We start from the raw sequence: 17,662 nt of genomic DNA, 5'->3' as shown, positions 1-17,662 counted from the left end.
ATGTCAGCATTATCTGAAGAGAGAGAATGGAGGCCCAGACCAACAGCACTTCGAGGGGCTGGGGAGGGAGGTGTGGAGGGAGGGGACGGAGGGAGGGGACTGACTGCCGTCCGCTGATGAAAGAGATGGATTCTGGGAAGTGCACAGGTACTTAGAGCCTGGGCCGTTTGCCAAGGAGGATGCGAGCAGACATTACAACTGGAGGAGGAAAGCAGCACCCAGACTCCCAAGCGTGCTGATTGAGGCGGACACACGACAGCGGGAGGTGCGCAGAGGCGCCGAGACGCCAATCAGGAAGACAGCGCGGCTGATGGGCTGACCGGCACGTCTACCATTTACCTCGACCTTTGGAGTGGCTGGGATGGAAGCCGCTCGCTTTTTTTGGTGGGGGCAGGGGCTGGCCTGCTTTGCGAGCAGTACCGTTGGCACTGGCCGAGGGTGGCTGGAATGAGTTGGAGAGAAAGATGCCATCGGAGGCCGGGCGCGGCTGGCAGGGGGGCTGCCGTGGCCTAAAGGCGGCCGGAGGAGACCTTGTCGAGCCGGCGTACTTATCCTGACCTGCGGGGCCGCCGTCCTCCTCCTCCTCGTCGTTGTATGCAATGAACTTGGCGGTGTACAGGGAGTCAGGGGAGAGGGCCTGCGCCTGCAGGGAAGAGGCGGTGCGCTGAGGTGGGGGGGGAGGAGCGTTAGCCGCAGGGGACAGGGACGGGGGCGCGTAGCCCCGTGGAAGCGGAGGTCTGCACAGACCCGGCTCCTCAGGCTCCAGCAACCTGCGCTCGGCCTCGTCGTGCTGTCTGCGCCTTTCGGCTTCCAGGCGGCTGTAATACCCTTCTTCCTGTCGCCTCTGCCGGCGGGAATAGACAAAAGCGCACAGGTCAGACAGAGATCGGGGGGACCAGAGCCCACCCGACCGGCCCTCACAGGGCAGGGAAGCATGGATTGACCCCCCAGCCCCCACCGCCACCTGACAGAGTCCAAGGCACATGAACGTTTGCGCATGGTTATGACTAGGACAGAAATGAGCAGATCAACCTGGAAGCGGCCTTCTCGAGGCCCACGAACACACTCACACTGCTCTGGAATGAGTCGACACAAAGCTGCTCAGAAGTGCGGAATGAACGAATGAAGTCACAGGTGCTTCCAGGCTCCCCACGTGCCTGCTATGTATCACTGTCCCCTCAGTCACCTGCCAGACTTCTAATTCCCCTCTGCTCCTCGCTCTGGGTCTGCCTCTCTCCTTCTGTTTTCAGTATGACAGTAACTTACCTGTCACTGCTGCATTTACAGAGCAAACAAGCCACACACAGGCTGTCACTGGCCGCCTACGGCTGGCACTCTCGGTGCCTTTCCACTGACCCCCAGGGGGTTTAGAAGAGCAGTCCTTCTAGAAGGGCAGGGGTAAGTTCCCTGCTGTGTCTCCCACTACTGAGGGAATTTCATAGGAAACCATCAAGTGTAAAAACATTACTCATTTCCCAGAGCAACAACCTAAAACATGCTTTCCGCAGTTCTTAACTTGTATTTCACGTCTTTGACTCCCTCACAGGAAATCAGAGAGCCAGGCATTAAGGGCAGGAGCGACAGGATATTCAAATATATTTGACACACACGATACATTTTTCTGACATACATCCGCACAAACTACAGTTGACAGAGTTAAAATTATTTTAACATTAAAAAAGGTAACAGCACAGTTTTGTTAAAGATTGACAGAAGTTTTCAAACATAAGAAAAAAGTAAGTAAGAAAGGGGATGAAAGATCAAACAGAATAATCTCCCTTAATGTGAAAAATGTTTAATGCTACGGAATGCAGCACAATGAATTTTAAATTCATTTAACCAAAGATAACTAATTTTAGGGACCTTGCTGGCCTTAGGGGAAACGATTCTAGTCCCCGTTTCAATCTGTACGCCTGTGTGTCGTCCTGTTGCTTCCAGACGCACGTGCACGCCAAGTGAGTGAACACTGGGCGAGGCTCCCCCCTCCGAGGGAGCAGATGTAGGAGCAGAGGCCGGAGCCCGACCCTGGCCCTGACCCAGCGTGTCGCTTCACCTTCTTACTCTGTGTGGACATCCTGAAGGAGAAACATTTTCTCTTACTTTCCACACAAGTAAGTGTTCTCTTGGGTTTGGAACGAAATCTAGAATGATCTCTCAAGCGGAGCTGTCGGGTGCCTTAGCGTCACAGAAGAACAGCTGCTCGAGAACACTTTCGGGGGAACCACACGTCCTCCGTCAGTTACACTCAGAGCAGAAACAATCACAGGACCCAAGAAGCCTTTTTTCTACCCAACATTTTGCTATAACAAAGCAAACGCATCAATTTTGGACATTCTGTATGAAAAAATAGGTTACTCAACTTTGTTTTACATGGAGCACTCAGTTACAGAAGCAGTTGCTGAAACAGTGTGTCTGACGCAGGCATGAGTTGTGAGCACACATGCAGGGAAACCCAACGGCCCGAGTCTCAGCAGAGACAACCTGCCGTCCACACACGCTGCTGCCCGGTGGACCTGCACTGGCTAGGGCTCCATGGGCACCCGGTCCAGACAGGCCTCCCAGGGCTGGCGGGATGTGCATGCCAACTCTGGGACAGCTAAGATACAGCTCTCCACGCAGCCAAGAAAAGGAGAACAACACCGAACACCGTAGAACTGAGAGGTCCAGGGGTTTCCTTAGAAAGGCCATCCGTTTTGACTTATCCCGTCACACAGGGCTGTGGGGGTAACCTAATCCCTAAAGCCCAGACTTTCGGAAGAGACCTCAAAAGCTGTCCAGATACTACAGGTAAGGGACAGACTTAAGGAGGGGTGAAAGTCTGTAAAACACAGAATCACTGATGTACGTACAGGTATGTGTCCTCACGTTATTATTCTACTTTCATTGCAATCTGTCACATGGCTTCTGTCAATGTGCCTCTTTGAGCAGGTATCCTAGCAGATCATATCACTACAAAAAGCTTCCTAAAGCTTCTTTTCCTGGGGTGGGTGGGGGGAGGCTGCTCTCGAGATATAGTTCGCTGGACTATCAAAGAGGGAATTGTTAATAAAAATGAAACTTTCCCCATCAGAAGTTGTGGCAGTCGAGCTTTCACCTTCACAGAAGGGAACTAACAGATGGCCGCTGACTCCCCACGTCAGTGCAGGGGGGCCCCACGGAAGACAGGCTGCAATGCGCACTGCCGGAGAGGGAGCCAGAGGACAACGTTCTGTCATTTTAAAATTAACTGAAAGGATTACTCAGAAAAACATGGAAACAAAGTAGTAGCTCAGGACACCCAACACATTACACACTAAGTTCAATTTTCCTTGTATCACGGTTTTCATAAGCCATTTGCTCTCTTTACCATCAACCAGAATGGAGTAGTTTCAGTCAATCATCTATTTCAATGCTTCCCGTTAACAGTCTGTCTCACTACACTCCTGTCTCTTCCCACAGCTCAAACTCAAGTTGCACAACTGAGCCAGCATCGCGGGCATAGCAGCAGCTGCACCACGTCCAGTGCGGGAGAGCTTGCGGCTGACCAGGCCCACAAGCTCAGAAATTTGAGAGAGACAACACGCAGACATCAGGGGACTGGACACAGTTCAGAAGAGAGGTGGGGGGCCGGTTGGGCCCTAGGTTTTGGTCCAGAGACAAGGCGGGGGGACCCAGGCACGTCTTAAGAAAGAGATCAGCTTCCGCCCCTGTGCCCAGCCAACCAATTCCGTTCAGGCTAAGAGGGGAGAGCCCAGCTGCCCTCAGAGGACCATAACCTTTTCTTCAGCATCGCGCTTGGCCCGCTCCTCCTCCTGCCTGGCCCGCTCGTCCTCCTGCCTGGCGCGCTCCTCTGCCTCCCGTTTCCGCATCTCTTCTAATTGCTGCTGCCGCCTTCGCTCCTCGTCCTGTAACTAACAGCAAAGGAACATTAACTTTCACTCAACAAACTCCACCGGCTCAAGACATAAGAGGCACATACTGAGACGAGCAGACACACATACAAGTTAAATACAAAATACCAGGTTAAGGTCACAGTTGAAAAACAATAAAACTTACACAATTATAGCTCTAATTTCAAAATAAGGCACTTAAAAACTCTGTCCCCACAGTTCCAGTATTATTCTTCCGTTAATTGTGGTCCAAAGAACAACACATCCATCTTATTATACATTCATGCACGAAACAAACATGGTTCTTTTATGAGAATGTATTTAAGTCACCCAGCTCATGGAAACTAACAGACGCGAACGGCAGACATGCCCACTTTGTGGAACTATGGAACCACGGCGTCCCTCACCCCTGGTTCATCCTGGTTCCCACTATGAATGTCAAGAAGAAAGCCTGCACTCTTGCGGCACATGGCAGATCCACACTAGCCTTGAGGGGGGGTGGGGGGACTCCACGGCAGCACAAGACTCCAGCGGGGCGGGGCGTGGCAACGCTGAGAGCTGGTGTAGAGGTGCCACGTGGTCTTGGAGACCAAGTTTCTAGCATTCTTCCCACTCTGGCCCTTTGTCACCCGTTAGTTCCCTCTAGGTCGCACCCCAGACTCCAAGAATTCCTTCCCAGCTCAGGGATATTCCAAAGTTGAGTCCCAGGATGTAAACGGGAATTCTGGAAGAAGCTTATTCTAACCCTCTTGTGCCACATACACCTCTGCCAAGTGACGCCCCATCTGCCTGAACTCTGCTGGGGAGGGGCCCCTCCCTCCCACGACTCTACCCAGCACAGAGTGATCTGTTGATCTAAGAGTCTCCGTCTGTTTTCCATTTTGTGTCACCTCGGTTCAAACTTTTTGGAACAACACAAAACAAATTTAACAGCTTTGCTTCAAATGCTTAACGCTATCTTAAAAAACCCCCAGACACATCTTCTACTCGAGTTCCTGTGCCTTCATCCTCCCGGCCACATTACTCTCTGTACTCACTGCAGGTTGAAAACAGCTCTTCCAAAGAGGAGCCCTGACTATGAAGCACACCTGGCCAGCAGAGAGCAGAGTAGGACTCTCCGCCGCCGTCTCGCTACGATGAACGCAGCTACTGCCACTGTGAGCCTGAGCCAATGACAGCTGTGGACTACGGGGCTCTGTGCTCCTTTGCTTCTTCTCGGCACCGCCCGGGGCTACAGCGCCACCCCACCCCCACCCCCAACCACGCACACGCGAAGTGGAGCTGGTTCAAAACTTTAAAATGAAGATGGAGCTGGGAGCCGCCTGGCTTGGTCCCTAACCGCCGCAGGAGCCCCTGACATCAAGGCCCTCGCGGTGTTTCTGCATCTGCAGACCACTAGTTATTCTGGACGTTGTTCACTGCAAAAACAGAAAGTGCTTTGGATTTGAGTTGTGGGTCTTTTTTGCTTTTAAAACAAACACTTAACAACATCGTTCTTGCTGATTTCTGTGGAACAAACATTGTGTTCTGGTGGGAAAGTAACAAATTAACTTGCGCCATTAGGGTTTTCATGTCAGCAAACAATAATAAACAAATTGACATGCTCTTCGCAAGAAGACAGATGAATTTAACTTCCGTGTTACTGTCATCTAGGTCTGAGCCCAGAGGGCTGCCAGGCCAACTGGCGGTAGGAGCTGTGGGGCAGGACCAGATGCTGCTGCTTCAGAACCAGGGAAGCCAACAAGTGGACCAAGTGGCCTGGCGCGGAGCCACACGGGAGCCAGCATCTGGGGACAGCTCCCTGCAGGAGGCACTTACTGCCAACGAGGGAACATTCACCAAGGACTCTGGGGTCATCAGCAAAGATGATGAGAGAGGGCACGCCGATGAAAATGACAAAATAAACAGCAGGTGACAGTATTAAATATTCTATAGATACGTACTTTACGAAAGAATGTAAAATTGCACTGATGCATTACAGGTTTTGCTGTTAACCAGTAAAGCACAAACTCATTTCATTATCTTATACTTTCTGGACCTAATTAGAAACAAATTCTGGGCAAAAAAACCAGTATACGTTTAAGTAGGAGTATACTATTAAGAAATCAGAACAATTACATTTGTCATAGTTACAGGTACAAAATGCTCCCTTATAAATCTATAAGGAAGCATTTTTCTCTTAAAAACCTTCATTCTTTTAAATCTGGACGGTGGTAAGCAAGGAGCCTTCTCCTTGTGTTTACTTCATTAGTTAATATTTTTAAAGAAAAGCGTATCAACCAGCACTATTAAAATTAAGGCAGTTTCTTTCCACTTTCCTTTTCAAAACACAGACTGTTTTATTCTTCAAAGATATGCTGCTTTACAAAAAAACCAAAATCCCAAAAACGTAATGAGAGAAAAAGAGACTCTAATCTCTTAATTTACTCTAAATGGTAACTCAAGAATGAAAGTTACATGCGAACAAAGCAGTCTCGTAGAAGGCTATACTTGGGGGAACAGACCTCAACAAATATAATACTAATTCTTACGGAATGAATGAAGACCGCCCAGACTAAAATCATTCTAAAGCAAGAACTACGCTGGGATTTCAAAAGCCAGTATGTAAGCTTGATCCAAGATTTTGTTACCCTGGCAGTCCACATTTCAAAAAAAGGTTATTTTTAGGTTAAAACAAGTATGTAGAGATCTGTGTGTTTAGAATTTGTATTACAAAAATACACTAACTTGTATCTTTGTATTTTACTTTTTTGACATTTTCACTGAAAAGCCAACTAACTAAAAGTCTGCTAGGCACGTGACCCTTAAGAAACCTTTCTCTCCGCAGGCATGTTGTGCTTTTAGGCCACCTATTAAAAGCACTCACACTAAAACAATTTTAAGGCCCCCAAATGAAGCAGCCCTGATGGGCCTGTTTATCACGACAGGCCCTGGTACCCGAAGTCCTGGTTCAGAGCCAGCTCTGCAGCTCACCGCCACGAGAGCATGGGTTCCTCCCAGGAAAAGTCTGTTCTCACACTGAGGAATGCGCATGGAATGGTGCAGCACTGGGTGCAGTGAACGAGGGCTCCTTCCCTCAACACGGGCTGTACCCGCTTTCAATTTAAGGAAGATGATGATGTTATCAGGAGTTGTGAGTCTACAGGGCAGCTGCTGAAAGCCTCTAGGGGCAGACAAATCAGTGACCCCAGCAGGGGATGTGGCTACGAGTGCCCCCCCCACACACTGCCATCTTGCTAGGACAACTGTCCTGGGTTCCACTGCTCTATCCCCAGTATGTACATGGCGGCCTCTCGTCCTCAGGCCAAGGAACGGCCGCGGTCACCCTTCGGCTCTGAAGTTCTGGCCAGGGCCACTCCCCAGGAATAGGTGCCTCTAAGTAGGTTTCCCCTGGTTCTCGCCTGAAGTTCTTCCAGTTTAGCTCAGCCCTTCTGTGCCCGGGAGCCCGCGGTGGGGCACGGCCCCAGCTCTGCAGTGCCCAGCGAAGAGCAGGCAGGACGGCAGCGCTCGGGAGGGAAGGTCTGGCCTGGGCTTTGCAGGAGCAAAGCGGGAGCACTGCCATCTGTGGGGACACTGACTTCACCGGGATGCCCTGCGGGGGACGGACTTTTCCCCACATCCCGGGAGCTGTCGGGTCACCTGAGTCAGCAAATGAACACTCACATGGAAGGACAAAGCGGGACGAGCCTACTGAGAGACCGTCGGGTCATGGAAAGTTCTAGTTGGAAGACGGTTCCTCACAACAGAGTCTTCTGAGCAGGAGACTGTAGCGGGAAGAGCCCTGTATCTGAACTCAGAAGATCCTGGTTAGTCCTGATTCTCTCTGACACTTAAGGACTGGACGTGCCCCTTCTGTTCTGCCCACATCACAGGCCGCTTATGAACGAAGAAGACAAGGATGCGTGCAGTTCTTTGGCGGCCTAGAGCAACACAGGCACGAGATCCACACCCAGCCCTTCAGGCTTCAGCCCACGAGTGACTGAGGAGGAGGAAAGGGGCCTGGGCTGCCCTGGGGAGACTCAGAACGTCTCTCTCTGTGACAGGGAAGCCACCGCACGGTTCTGAGGACTTCTGAGAGCCAACGTGTTTGGAGTAGTATCACAGTGGCAGCCTGTGAAGGGGAAAAGAGTTCGGAAGGAAGTCTCCTGCAGTAACTCAGGCAGCACATGACGGAGGCCTAGGCCAGGGTGAGTGTAGACACACCCTGTAGACTTTCGCAGTGGAGAGAAAAGGGGGTTATGGTAACTGGAACGTCTACACACTGAGCAACTAGAAGAACCTGCCGTGGGGAAGGCGGAAGTTGGAGACGGGCAGCGGCAGGTAGATGAGGGTCTGGACTAGAAACGTTGTCGGAAGGGTGTCGCTGGCATCAGAGCCAGCAGGCACCCGGGAGTGATCAGAGGCAGAGAAAGCAGGCGGCGGGCCCTGGGCCATCACGAGACCAGCGGAGGAGCAGATACCAGCGAGGGCAGCCCCCACCTCGGAAACCTGCTGCTCCCGGCAGGAGTGGACCTGCCTCGTTTATCCCATCCCGAGGTGCTGCACGGGGCAGGGTTCCTACACGATGGTCATGTGTCGCCACTGTGCCCGATACCGTAAGGAGAGGATTAACGCCTCACAGATCCTGACACAGTAAGAACTACAGATAATGACATCATCGGTCCTGGGGAATCAGGCTAAGGCGGACTCAGAAACGGGCTGGCTAATATCAATATTGATATTCAAAATAATGATCTTTTAAAGGAAGAAAAACCCTGAACTATTTCTTTGAAATAAAAACCTTAGTGGAGCCCTAACCCTTAAATGTCATTGTTCCTCTGCCATAAATCTTCACAGCACACATGGTTTCTTTGGGCCTCACCTCTCTAAGCTGGTGCCTCTGCGGGTCCCTGGTGGGTAACGGATGCTGAGCCACCGTTTGGTAAATGAAGATCTCACACAAAGAAGCAACTCTGCGTGAGGGACACTTCCTAACCACCCACTACAGGGACATGTCAATACACCGAGGAGGAGGGAGGAAACAGACATTTTTTATCTCATGAAAACAAAATGTAAATCTCCGAAAAAAAAGCCCTTCAGTCAACGAGGAGGGGAAATGTTTTCAAAAGAAGTTTATCTCTGGAGTGATACTGCCACCACGCTATATTTAAATTTTAAAAAGGAAGGCTGTTACTTGGCGAGAAGGCCACTAAAGTCAAACCTGAATTGGGGAATTTTATTTGTTTGTTTTAAGTATTGCCTGATACTGGCCTTTTATCATTTAAAAGTCGACTAACAAATGTTGACTTCAAGTTAATGTAGGAGTCAGAATATAACCGTCTGGCAGATACACAGCTACGGCGTGAAGCGCGATAGGACCACATGGCCAGCCCACTTTCCCAGTGTTAAACAGTGAATTTACAACAGAATGCGATTTCCAGTATTTGGGGCGGGCAATAAACTGGGATGGCTGGTAAACCACACTAAAATCCACGTGACGTTGAAGGAAACACAGGATATATGTTTGCTGGCGAGCTCCTTCCTGCTGCTCACGGAGTTACCTCCTACACAGGCGCAGCTTAGCTGGCAAACAATGTCAGTGTCAATTCAGCTGAGTTTCTAACAGCTGAACATCTAAACTCCATTTCTAATGGAACAAGAATGAAAGGGGTTACGCTCTGCACAATTTCTTTCATTTGCTCATGTATTTATGACCAGTAAGAATACACAGAATCAATTTTATGACTAAAGCTCAGAAAAGGTCAAAACCATAAACAAACAGTAACATTTAAAATGAAAGGAGAAAAGCAAAGAGTAGTCACTAAATGTAAAACATTCAAAGGCATGCTTCTAGAGTCACGAAAGTACAAATCCTAATCTAGGACATCCCTACGAACTCGGTCTACGGAAAACATAAAACCACCATCACTGAAAGGAAAAAGAAAATCAAGACAGAAAAAGTACCAAAGGGAAAGAAAGAACATACCAAATCTAGAACAGAGATTGCTGGCACAGCAGTCTGCTGCAGGCAACAGAGAAGGAAAAAAAGAAAGATGAAGTGTGAAAAAAAGGTTAAGTTTAGACCTGCATTCCGCCGTTAGCACATCTGCAGCTCTCACGGTTCATCTGTTTCTGGAGGACACCCCAACGAGAAAAGTAAAGAACTACAGACTAATTTCTGATATTCAGAAATGGAAAACTGTCCACATGGTAGTAAAGATTGAGTTTCATTATTAAGATACATAGAAACTAAAAAAGGTAAAATTTGCCTTAGCTCTCTTATTTGGAGAGTAAGATACTAATCTTAATATGTAATAATGATACATACACAGATACTTTTAAGTAAGTCATCAGAAGAAACTTTCCAAATATCACAGTACGTACTAAGGGGCTTTAGGGGAGCCAGTATTTTAACCATCTGGAAGAACTGACAGAGCTTCAATACAAATTCAGTCTTTATGGAAAAGAGTAACTGTAGAGACATTACAGTGCTGTTGCTAACTCCTCACTGTCACAGGGACACAGTCACAGCAGTGACGATTGTGCTGCTACTTATTCATCATAACCACAGCTTTGGGTTTGCAGTTTGAACTGCAGCAAAGGGAAGCCCTTCTTTTCTTGAATTTTGGGGGGTGAGGGATACAAGGCCGTGAACACGTTCAGCTTCTTCAATGACTCCACCTGCAACATGTCCAATAGTGACACTGGCCAGCCAGAGGGAAAGGACACTGCCTGACAAGTGCACAGCCAACCATGTGTGTAATGGAGGCCAGAGTTATGAGCAGAGTGAAAATCCTCCCAAGAGCCTGGACACTAAAAATAACTAGCATTAACCAATAGTTGTTCTTTCAAATAAAATAAAATACTGATGGCAAATACAGTCGTTCTGGAAGGAGTTCACTACTGATGAGCTGGGAAATGCTAATAGAACAACGTCACAGTTAACATTTCGGCCTTCATTTGAGAAGCTTCAGTGTCTTAAGACGGACGCTGGCTGAATTTTGGGCAAATCTATATACTTTTGGGTGAGAAATAGTATATAACAAGTGTGTGCATGTGTGATGTTTCAGGAAAATAATTCACAGAGCAAACTGCAAAGGGATACTGGTAATTCGCTAAGATTAAATTTCACTGTGAGGTAGAATGAAACGTCTGACTAGCAGTTATTGGTTTAGATCTCTAGTACAGACAGCATCCAACAAAAGCTGGAATTAGAAACAAAATCCAGAAGACAGAAAGGACATGCCCTTGGCTGTCTTTTCTCAGAATACTGCGTTGTATTAAAAAGAAAATCACTAAAACTCACTCACATGGAATGGCCAACAGCACTGGCTGCCACCAACACTGACCACTGCCTCTGGCAGCAATCCTGTCCAGAGGCTAACACCAATCTTAACTTTGGCATTAAAAATCTACTGCATTAAACTAATATAAATTTTACTTTTCTTATTTGATACAAAAACGCAAAAGTTGTTTGCATAATCTGGAGAAATATGGATAAAATCCCAAGTTCTCTGATCTTCACACTACCCGTGAAACAGCATTTCGCGAGTGCTTGCTTCCTCCACCTTGTAACTGCTCTGGAGTCTGTCCGTGGTCAGGGCAGTGAACCTCGTCTAACTTGTGCACAGTGCGTTACGCCCCACCCAGCACTGTAATCGAGACCAGGAGCGGGCAGCTGCCCGGCGGCTCTGGCACAGCGCCTTCTCTGTCTGCGGCAGCACGCGCTTCGACAGCAGGGCTGGGCCATGAAGGCCCAGTGTGTGCGGCCCACAAAGCCCAGGCGTTTATTCTGGCTGTTTAAGAAAAAAATGTTGCCAACCCCTGATCAAGATTATTATTGGTTCTTAACTTATTTTCTCAATTGAAGTGTTTGAGGACAGATGTAAGTTTGCTAATTAAAACAGTAAATTTCCATTTGAATTGCCTTCAATGCTTTCCAAAGGGCATGAGTGTGGGTCTCAGAAATGCCGGGCCCTCCCACCCTGGCTCTTTCTACAGGCGGAGCTGCCGGAAATCCCGCACAAGCCACCCCACGCCCAGGGCCTTTCGCCCGCCCAGCTGCCCGGGCAGCAGGCCCCGCGGCCGCCGCCGGCACCTCCCCTTTACCCTTGCTCTGCGCTCAGCCTCCAGGCGCTGCATGATCAGCATGGTGTCCACGTCGTCGTCCTCCTCCTCGTCCTCGTCCTCGTCCTTCTGCTTGGACTCCTGCAGTCGCTTCTGGAACTGCCACTCGAGCATGAGTTTGCGCAGGCGGTCGTTCTCGTCTGCCGAGCGGTCGGCCTTGCCCTGGAGCTCCTGGATCTCCTTGCTCAGCATGTCCACGATGTGCATCTGCTGCTGCTTCTCCAGCTTCTCCTTGGCGTCCCGCTTCCAGGGGTCTGGGGACAGGCTGTCCCCCGAGGAGAGCTCCTCCTTGCTGACCGTGACGTACTGGAGGTCTCTGCGCTCGATCGTGCGGGGCTGCTGCTGGGGCTGCAGCTCCCGAATGACGGTTTCTGGGGGCCTCTGCAGTGTGGAAGGCTTCTCGGGCTTCCCCGGGGGGCCGGCCACAGGGGAGAACTGGGCAGGGGTGAGGGCCTGCGTACGCATCTGGCCCAGCTTCCGCTCCTGCTCCCGGCGCTTCCGCTCCCGCTCCTCCTCCAGCCGGGCCTTCTCCTTCTCATACCACCGCTGGTGTTCTTCTCGCTTCTTCCGCTCTGCCGCAGCCACCTGAGCAGGCGGGAGCGCCATGTGGCCGGCAGGGGGTGGGGGCAGAGGCAAATCCATGGGGAGCCCATCCAAGTCGCCGGCGTAGTGCACAGGAGGCGGCGGGGGCGGCGGGGGCAGGTCTGTCCGGATGGGCTGGGACACGGCCACAGGCACGGGCTGCGCGGCTGCCGGGGTCTTCCAGCGCCCAGGGCCGCTCTTGGTGAGCGTGGACGCGGGCGTGCCCGACTTGGAGGAGTGGTCCAGGTGCTCCTGGCTAGATGTGCAGGAGCCCACGGAGGAGCTTGGATGGACCCACATGTCGCCGTCGGACTTGCGGTCCAGAATGGCCTCTATTCGATGCCGCTCGAGTTGATAGGCTTTCTCTTCCCGAAGCTCCTCTTGGGAACGGGTAATACGCTGGAGAAAGAAAAAGGAAAGCTGTGACATTTCAGTCATTTATCAGAAAAAATTACTGAAAATTCATAAACATTTTCTCTTTGGGGAGAGAAACTGTTCGGAAAAGGAGTGTACAGGAGAGGCTGCGCCTGTGCGACCGACCGCTCAGCGGCCGTGCAGAGAAGTGCCCTTCCTTCCAGGGAATCCCAGTGTCGCCGTGGTGCCCTCCCCAGGCTTCTCAGGCTCTGGCAGACTCTACTATGGTACCAGTCACGTAACCGACTCTGAAAGGACGGATGCAGGGAAAGCAGGTCAACAGTAACCAAGTTACTTCTCTGTGGTAAAATGCTAATCGTTACTGCAGTAATTATCCACGTCAACCATCTGATCCATCCATGGCTTTCTGAGGCTCCCACAGAGCTGTGTGTGACGATGCTAGAGCAGCACGTGCATCCGGAACAGCTCTGCTCCAGTCATGGACAGGGATAAGAGCAGTGGTACAAGCATAGACATGAACTTCTGTGTGCGTGTGAGAGAAATAAATACACCTTTGTCAAAGGGCTGGTCTGATGTCTGAAAAATAACAAGTCTAAAAGTAGTTTAATCTGATAGGAATGATTCGCTATGATGTCTGAGTCAGACTTTCCCTGCCCTGTCAATGAGTAGCATTTGAAAATGCAAACCTGGAAAATGAACTGTTTTCCTTTCCCTAAATAAAAAACAAACCAACAAAATGAAATATGAAGTATTTCTTGAAAAAGCAGAAAAATGAATCATCACTTGAAAAATACAGCCTGATAGAAAACCGGGACACTGACTTCCAACACATTGCTATTGCTTTATTACGTCCAGACACCCAGTTTCCTGATTACTGGGCAACGACCCACAGCCCACAGAGAAGTGGTGCGACACGTCCTGCTCTTTGTAGGGCAGACGCTTTCTGGAGCTCCTGCCTTCAGACTGCACACAGCGGTGCCGCTCCGCTGCTATGTCTGGTGACCTGCGTCACTGCTCTGTCTCCCTGAAGACTTCTTTCAGCTCCTGGTGCTTACTGGCCTTGTCTTTCCACCCCTCCATGACAAGTCCATCATGGTTCTGAGTGGCTTAACACCACCTACCTGGCTTCAAGCCCCTGGCCTCCCGGTCTCCTGACCCCTTCCTCACGAGATCATCATAGTTTATTGAGCCAGGCTGTGAGGTGGACGCAAACAGCCGTACTAAACCATACGTGTGCAGGTTTAAAAGTGCTTCTCCCCTATGACAGGTGGACTCTGCTTCCTGTATGTCAGAGCAGCCCACACCTGGGCACAGCGCAGAGTCTGGTCCTTACTGAGTGACGGACTCAGTGACGGACACTGGAGGTTCTGGCTTAGCCACGCAGCTGTGGGCCTTCTTTCCTGGGTCAAAAGCTCCCGTGTTCAGGCAGCTGGAATGTCACGTGGGAGCACAGCTCTGTCACTCAGTAAGGACCAGACTCTCCGCTGGTACTTACTGTCCTGTGTTTAATTTACGTGTCTAGTCTGCAGCCACGTCCTCCGCTTCATGGGCAAGGACCATGGCTACTCCTGCACGCCCAGTGCTCGGGGCAGCCTCTACTTGAAAGGAAGCAGCCATGCTCAATGAGGGTCCTCATCTCTCACTCCCAGAGTCAGTGCACCTTGCCTTACCAACTGTCGTCATGGCTCAGCATCACGGACATTTCATTCATCAAACATTCAGAGAACAAAGAATCTCTTTTCTATTTAGTATCTGATCCCATGCATCCCTTTGCCTCAGTTCACCACAAAACCATGGAAGAGAAACGACCTCAGCAGTCTGTTCTCCAGGGAACCGCACTCAGCTCGCACCCTGCCAACTGCTCTGGCTGCCGCTGAGAACGTCATGGAGCCCCTCTGACCTGAGCCGCGATGCTGGGGTGGCTGCTGTCCAGGTGCACGTGTGGCCTCTCCTCATAGTTTGGCCACTGGTTCTGAGGAGGAGCCGCCCGGTCCTGGGCCTTGGATGCGGGGAAGGTGAAGTACTCTCTGGCGTACGTCTGAGTGGGGATGGGGTAGGCCTCGGGTCGAGGGGGAGGCAGCTGCTCCTGGGAAAGTAAATGGGAGCCGAGTGAGCTTTTGCAATTTGTGTGACAGGCCAAATTCGTTTCCAATGGTCTCTTTTAAATTAGAGTATGTGTGTCATGAAAATGTAGTATGTATACACACACACACACACACACACACACACACACAACGAAAAACTGCTTTACCCAGATGTACTAATTTAAAGCTAATTTACCTAGGATACTGAAAATAACCAAATTAAATAATCACGAACTATAGACATGCTATCTGTGGAGTGAAAGCTGTACTGGACCATTGGCCTTCGAAGGGACGCTAAGTGACAGTGATGGAAGCTGGGGGGCGTGTGGCTCAGACCTCCGTGCACAGGTTCCCGGTAGAGACGGATGTTATCCTGGCTGCTGCTCCAGGGGCCGGTGCACTTTTCCCTCCAGGACTGGGAGGCTGATCTGTTGGAAAGAGTCAGGGAAAGAAATGTAACATGACATAAACAAAACAGGACCCAACAAGCGTTCTCTAAGGGCAGTCACCGTGTGCCACACATAGCCATTCTGCCAGCGAGGTGCCTGGCACATGAGGGATTCAGGCTCGTCCTGCCGTCCATCCGCTGATAACCGGGGCCCAGAGCCACGAGGTCTCACCTACAGACCAGGGACAGCCAAGCGGTCTTGGCAAGGGCCACAGAATACATCTTTCATGCTCTGCAAACCTCGTATGAGTTGCACATTCTTCAACTGCTTCCTTTCCTTGTTAAGGATCCTTTGCAAGTCTAAGAACTGTCTGAGCTCCTGCTGGTAGGCTGCAGCCCCTGCCAGTGACATTATCAATGTACCTGCCTAGAGCAGCAACTGAGCAAAGGTTTTCCAACTTAAGATTTTATTTCCTGTTAAGAGAACACTTGTCTTGCCATCCCTCATGAGAAACAGAGCCCAGTCAGCCAATACAGGCAGGCTGTACGTCCATTTTAATAACTTAACACGCCAGAGCGTCCCTCCTCACTCTCACTGTGACCACGCGTGTACTTGGAGGAGACCTCAAGGCAACAGGAGGAGGGGCCATTCGTTCTCTTACTTGCTACGTTGGGGCTGGAGCGGTGATCGGCTCTATTCTTCATTAGTCTGTCATCACCGGGTAGTTTCTTTGGTTCACTATATTCTGCCCACGGCAGCTGAGGGCTCTCAGGTGATCCATTCTGAGCTGAATTGTTATAGAGCTCGAAACCTTCACTCTTTGGTCGGGGTTTACCTGAGCCGCGGCGATCTGAAACTGAAACCAAAGTACGTTCAAGATGTCTTCATCTATTCAAGGTTTTATTTTAAATGCCCTGTTTAGTTTTAAGAGATGAATCGACAGATATGAAGGGTGCCAAAAAAATGTAGACACATTTTAAGAAAGGAAAAAACTATTAAAATTGTAATACTCACTATGTACCAGTAACAAAAGATGAATACGTCATGTGTATACATTTTTTTGGCACACACCCGGTATTTAAAACTCCGTAAGTAAAATTTGTTTTTAGCAGAAGAAATGAGATGATTTTTATGCAAGGGTAAAATCTTTCCAGAGACTCTTTGAAAAGTTTTCAAATAAAGTAACATTTAACTGGCATTAAGGGAAAAAGGTACTCTTGCAAAGCTTATTTTCTCATAAAGTTACCTGTTTTAAGTAACAAATCTAAAGTAACAAAACCTGTTTCAGAGTAACTTTTTTCAAACTTAAAAACACACACACTCCCCTCACTTAAATATATTAATTCTTTTAATTACTCAGGATTGTCATCGTCATGAATAGGCTTCATTTGATGTGACTTACACAATCTTTTATATTTTAGTTTTCTTAGCTTCTTGCTTGGTGACCCCGATTTATTATCTCCTTTTAAGTTTCCCTCTTTGGTTTCTAACTCTGTCTACCTTGGTTCTTTTAAGTAACTGTAAACTAAGAAATTAAGACAATCAATATATTAGTATTATGTTATGAAAAGATAAAAACATGCTGAGTCAAGGTATGTGGTAAACAGCACATCATTTTTTTAAGGTACTTTTTCGTTTCAATAAACAGTTGGTCCAAGTTGCTGGGTACCTTTTCCGTGGCTGTTTTGTTACTAGTAGGTCTAGCTTTTGGGCTCTGGGCTCTGAAGTTCCCAGAATGCTGATCTATGGAGCCGAGAGCTGTCAGGGCCGGACCCCGCGGCCACACACAGTTAGCAAGCGGACTGTGAGGACTGAGATGGAAAGTATGCAGTGAGTGATTTAAAGATAATGGGACTCCTAATGCTTCCCCTTGTGGTGTCTGAACTCGTTGCTTTCAATAGCCCTACATTTATATTGATTTTGTTCTGAGGTTTTTCATGTAGCTACAAAACCACCATTCCCATCAACAAGTTAATGCATTCAAATAAGTGAGCTTTTTATTTAAAATGAAAGATAACAAGATAATCGTGTGTCCTATTTCATTTAGCACATGCAGGACTGAAATAACTGTTCATATTCCTAAACCTCCCTTCACTAGAGAATTCTGCCTGTTCTCGGAAGACTTGACATCCTGTGTTTGCCTCTGAAAACTGAAAATTCATTCATCTGCTACTGCTGCCTGAGTGCCGCCCTGCGCCGGGCACACGGACGCTCTGCCACAGACAGCCAGGCCTGTGGAGGTGAGGCCAAGTGGCTC

General features: G+C 49.3%; 1 protein-coding gene across 24 annotated transcripts in view; it reads right to left on the bottom strand.

Moving 5' to 3' along the window:
* The window catches only part of AFDN (afadin, adherens junction formation factor), a 131,137-nt gene that overhangs the window by 5,493 nt on the left and 107,982 nt on the right, over positions 1–17,662 (bottom strand). For 8 of the 24 annotated variants that reach the window (XM_074333839.1, XM_074333834.1, XM_074333837.1 and 5 more), the window contains 7 exons: positions 16,067–16,261; positions 15,353–15,444; positions 14,833–15,018; positions 11,958–12,956; positions 9,835–9,870; positions 3,756–3,890; positions 340–844 (listed from right to left, as the gene is read on the bottom strand). In XM_074333839.1, coding sequence (XP_074189940.1) covers positions 340–844; positions 3,756–3,890; positions 9,835–9,870; positions 11,958–12,956; positions 14,833–15,018; positions 15,353–15,444; positions 16,067–16,261 — 2,148 coding nt within the window. The remainder of the gene's footprint in view (positions 1–339; positions 845–3,755; positions 3,891–9,834; positions 9,871–11,957; positions 12,957–14,832; positions 15,019–15,352; positions 15,445–16,066; positions 16,262–17,662) is intronic. The other 16 variants (XM_074333848.1, XM_074333849.1, XM_074333847.1 and 13 more) reach the window with 9 other exon arrangements.

This window comes from Rhinolophus sinicus, linkage group LG05, assembly GCF_036562045.2.
Source record: "Rhinolophus sinicus isolate RSC01 linkage group LG05, ASM3656204v1, whole genome shotgun sequence".
Taxonomy (NCBI): domain Eukaryota; kingdom Metazoa; phylum Chordata; class Mammalia; order Chiroptera; family Rhinolophidae; genus Rhinolophus; species Rhinolophus sinicus.
This window is presented reverse-complemented; position numbering and strand designations above follow the sequence as displayed.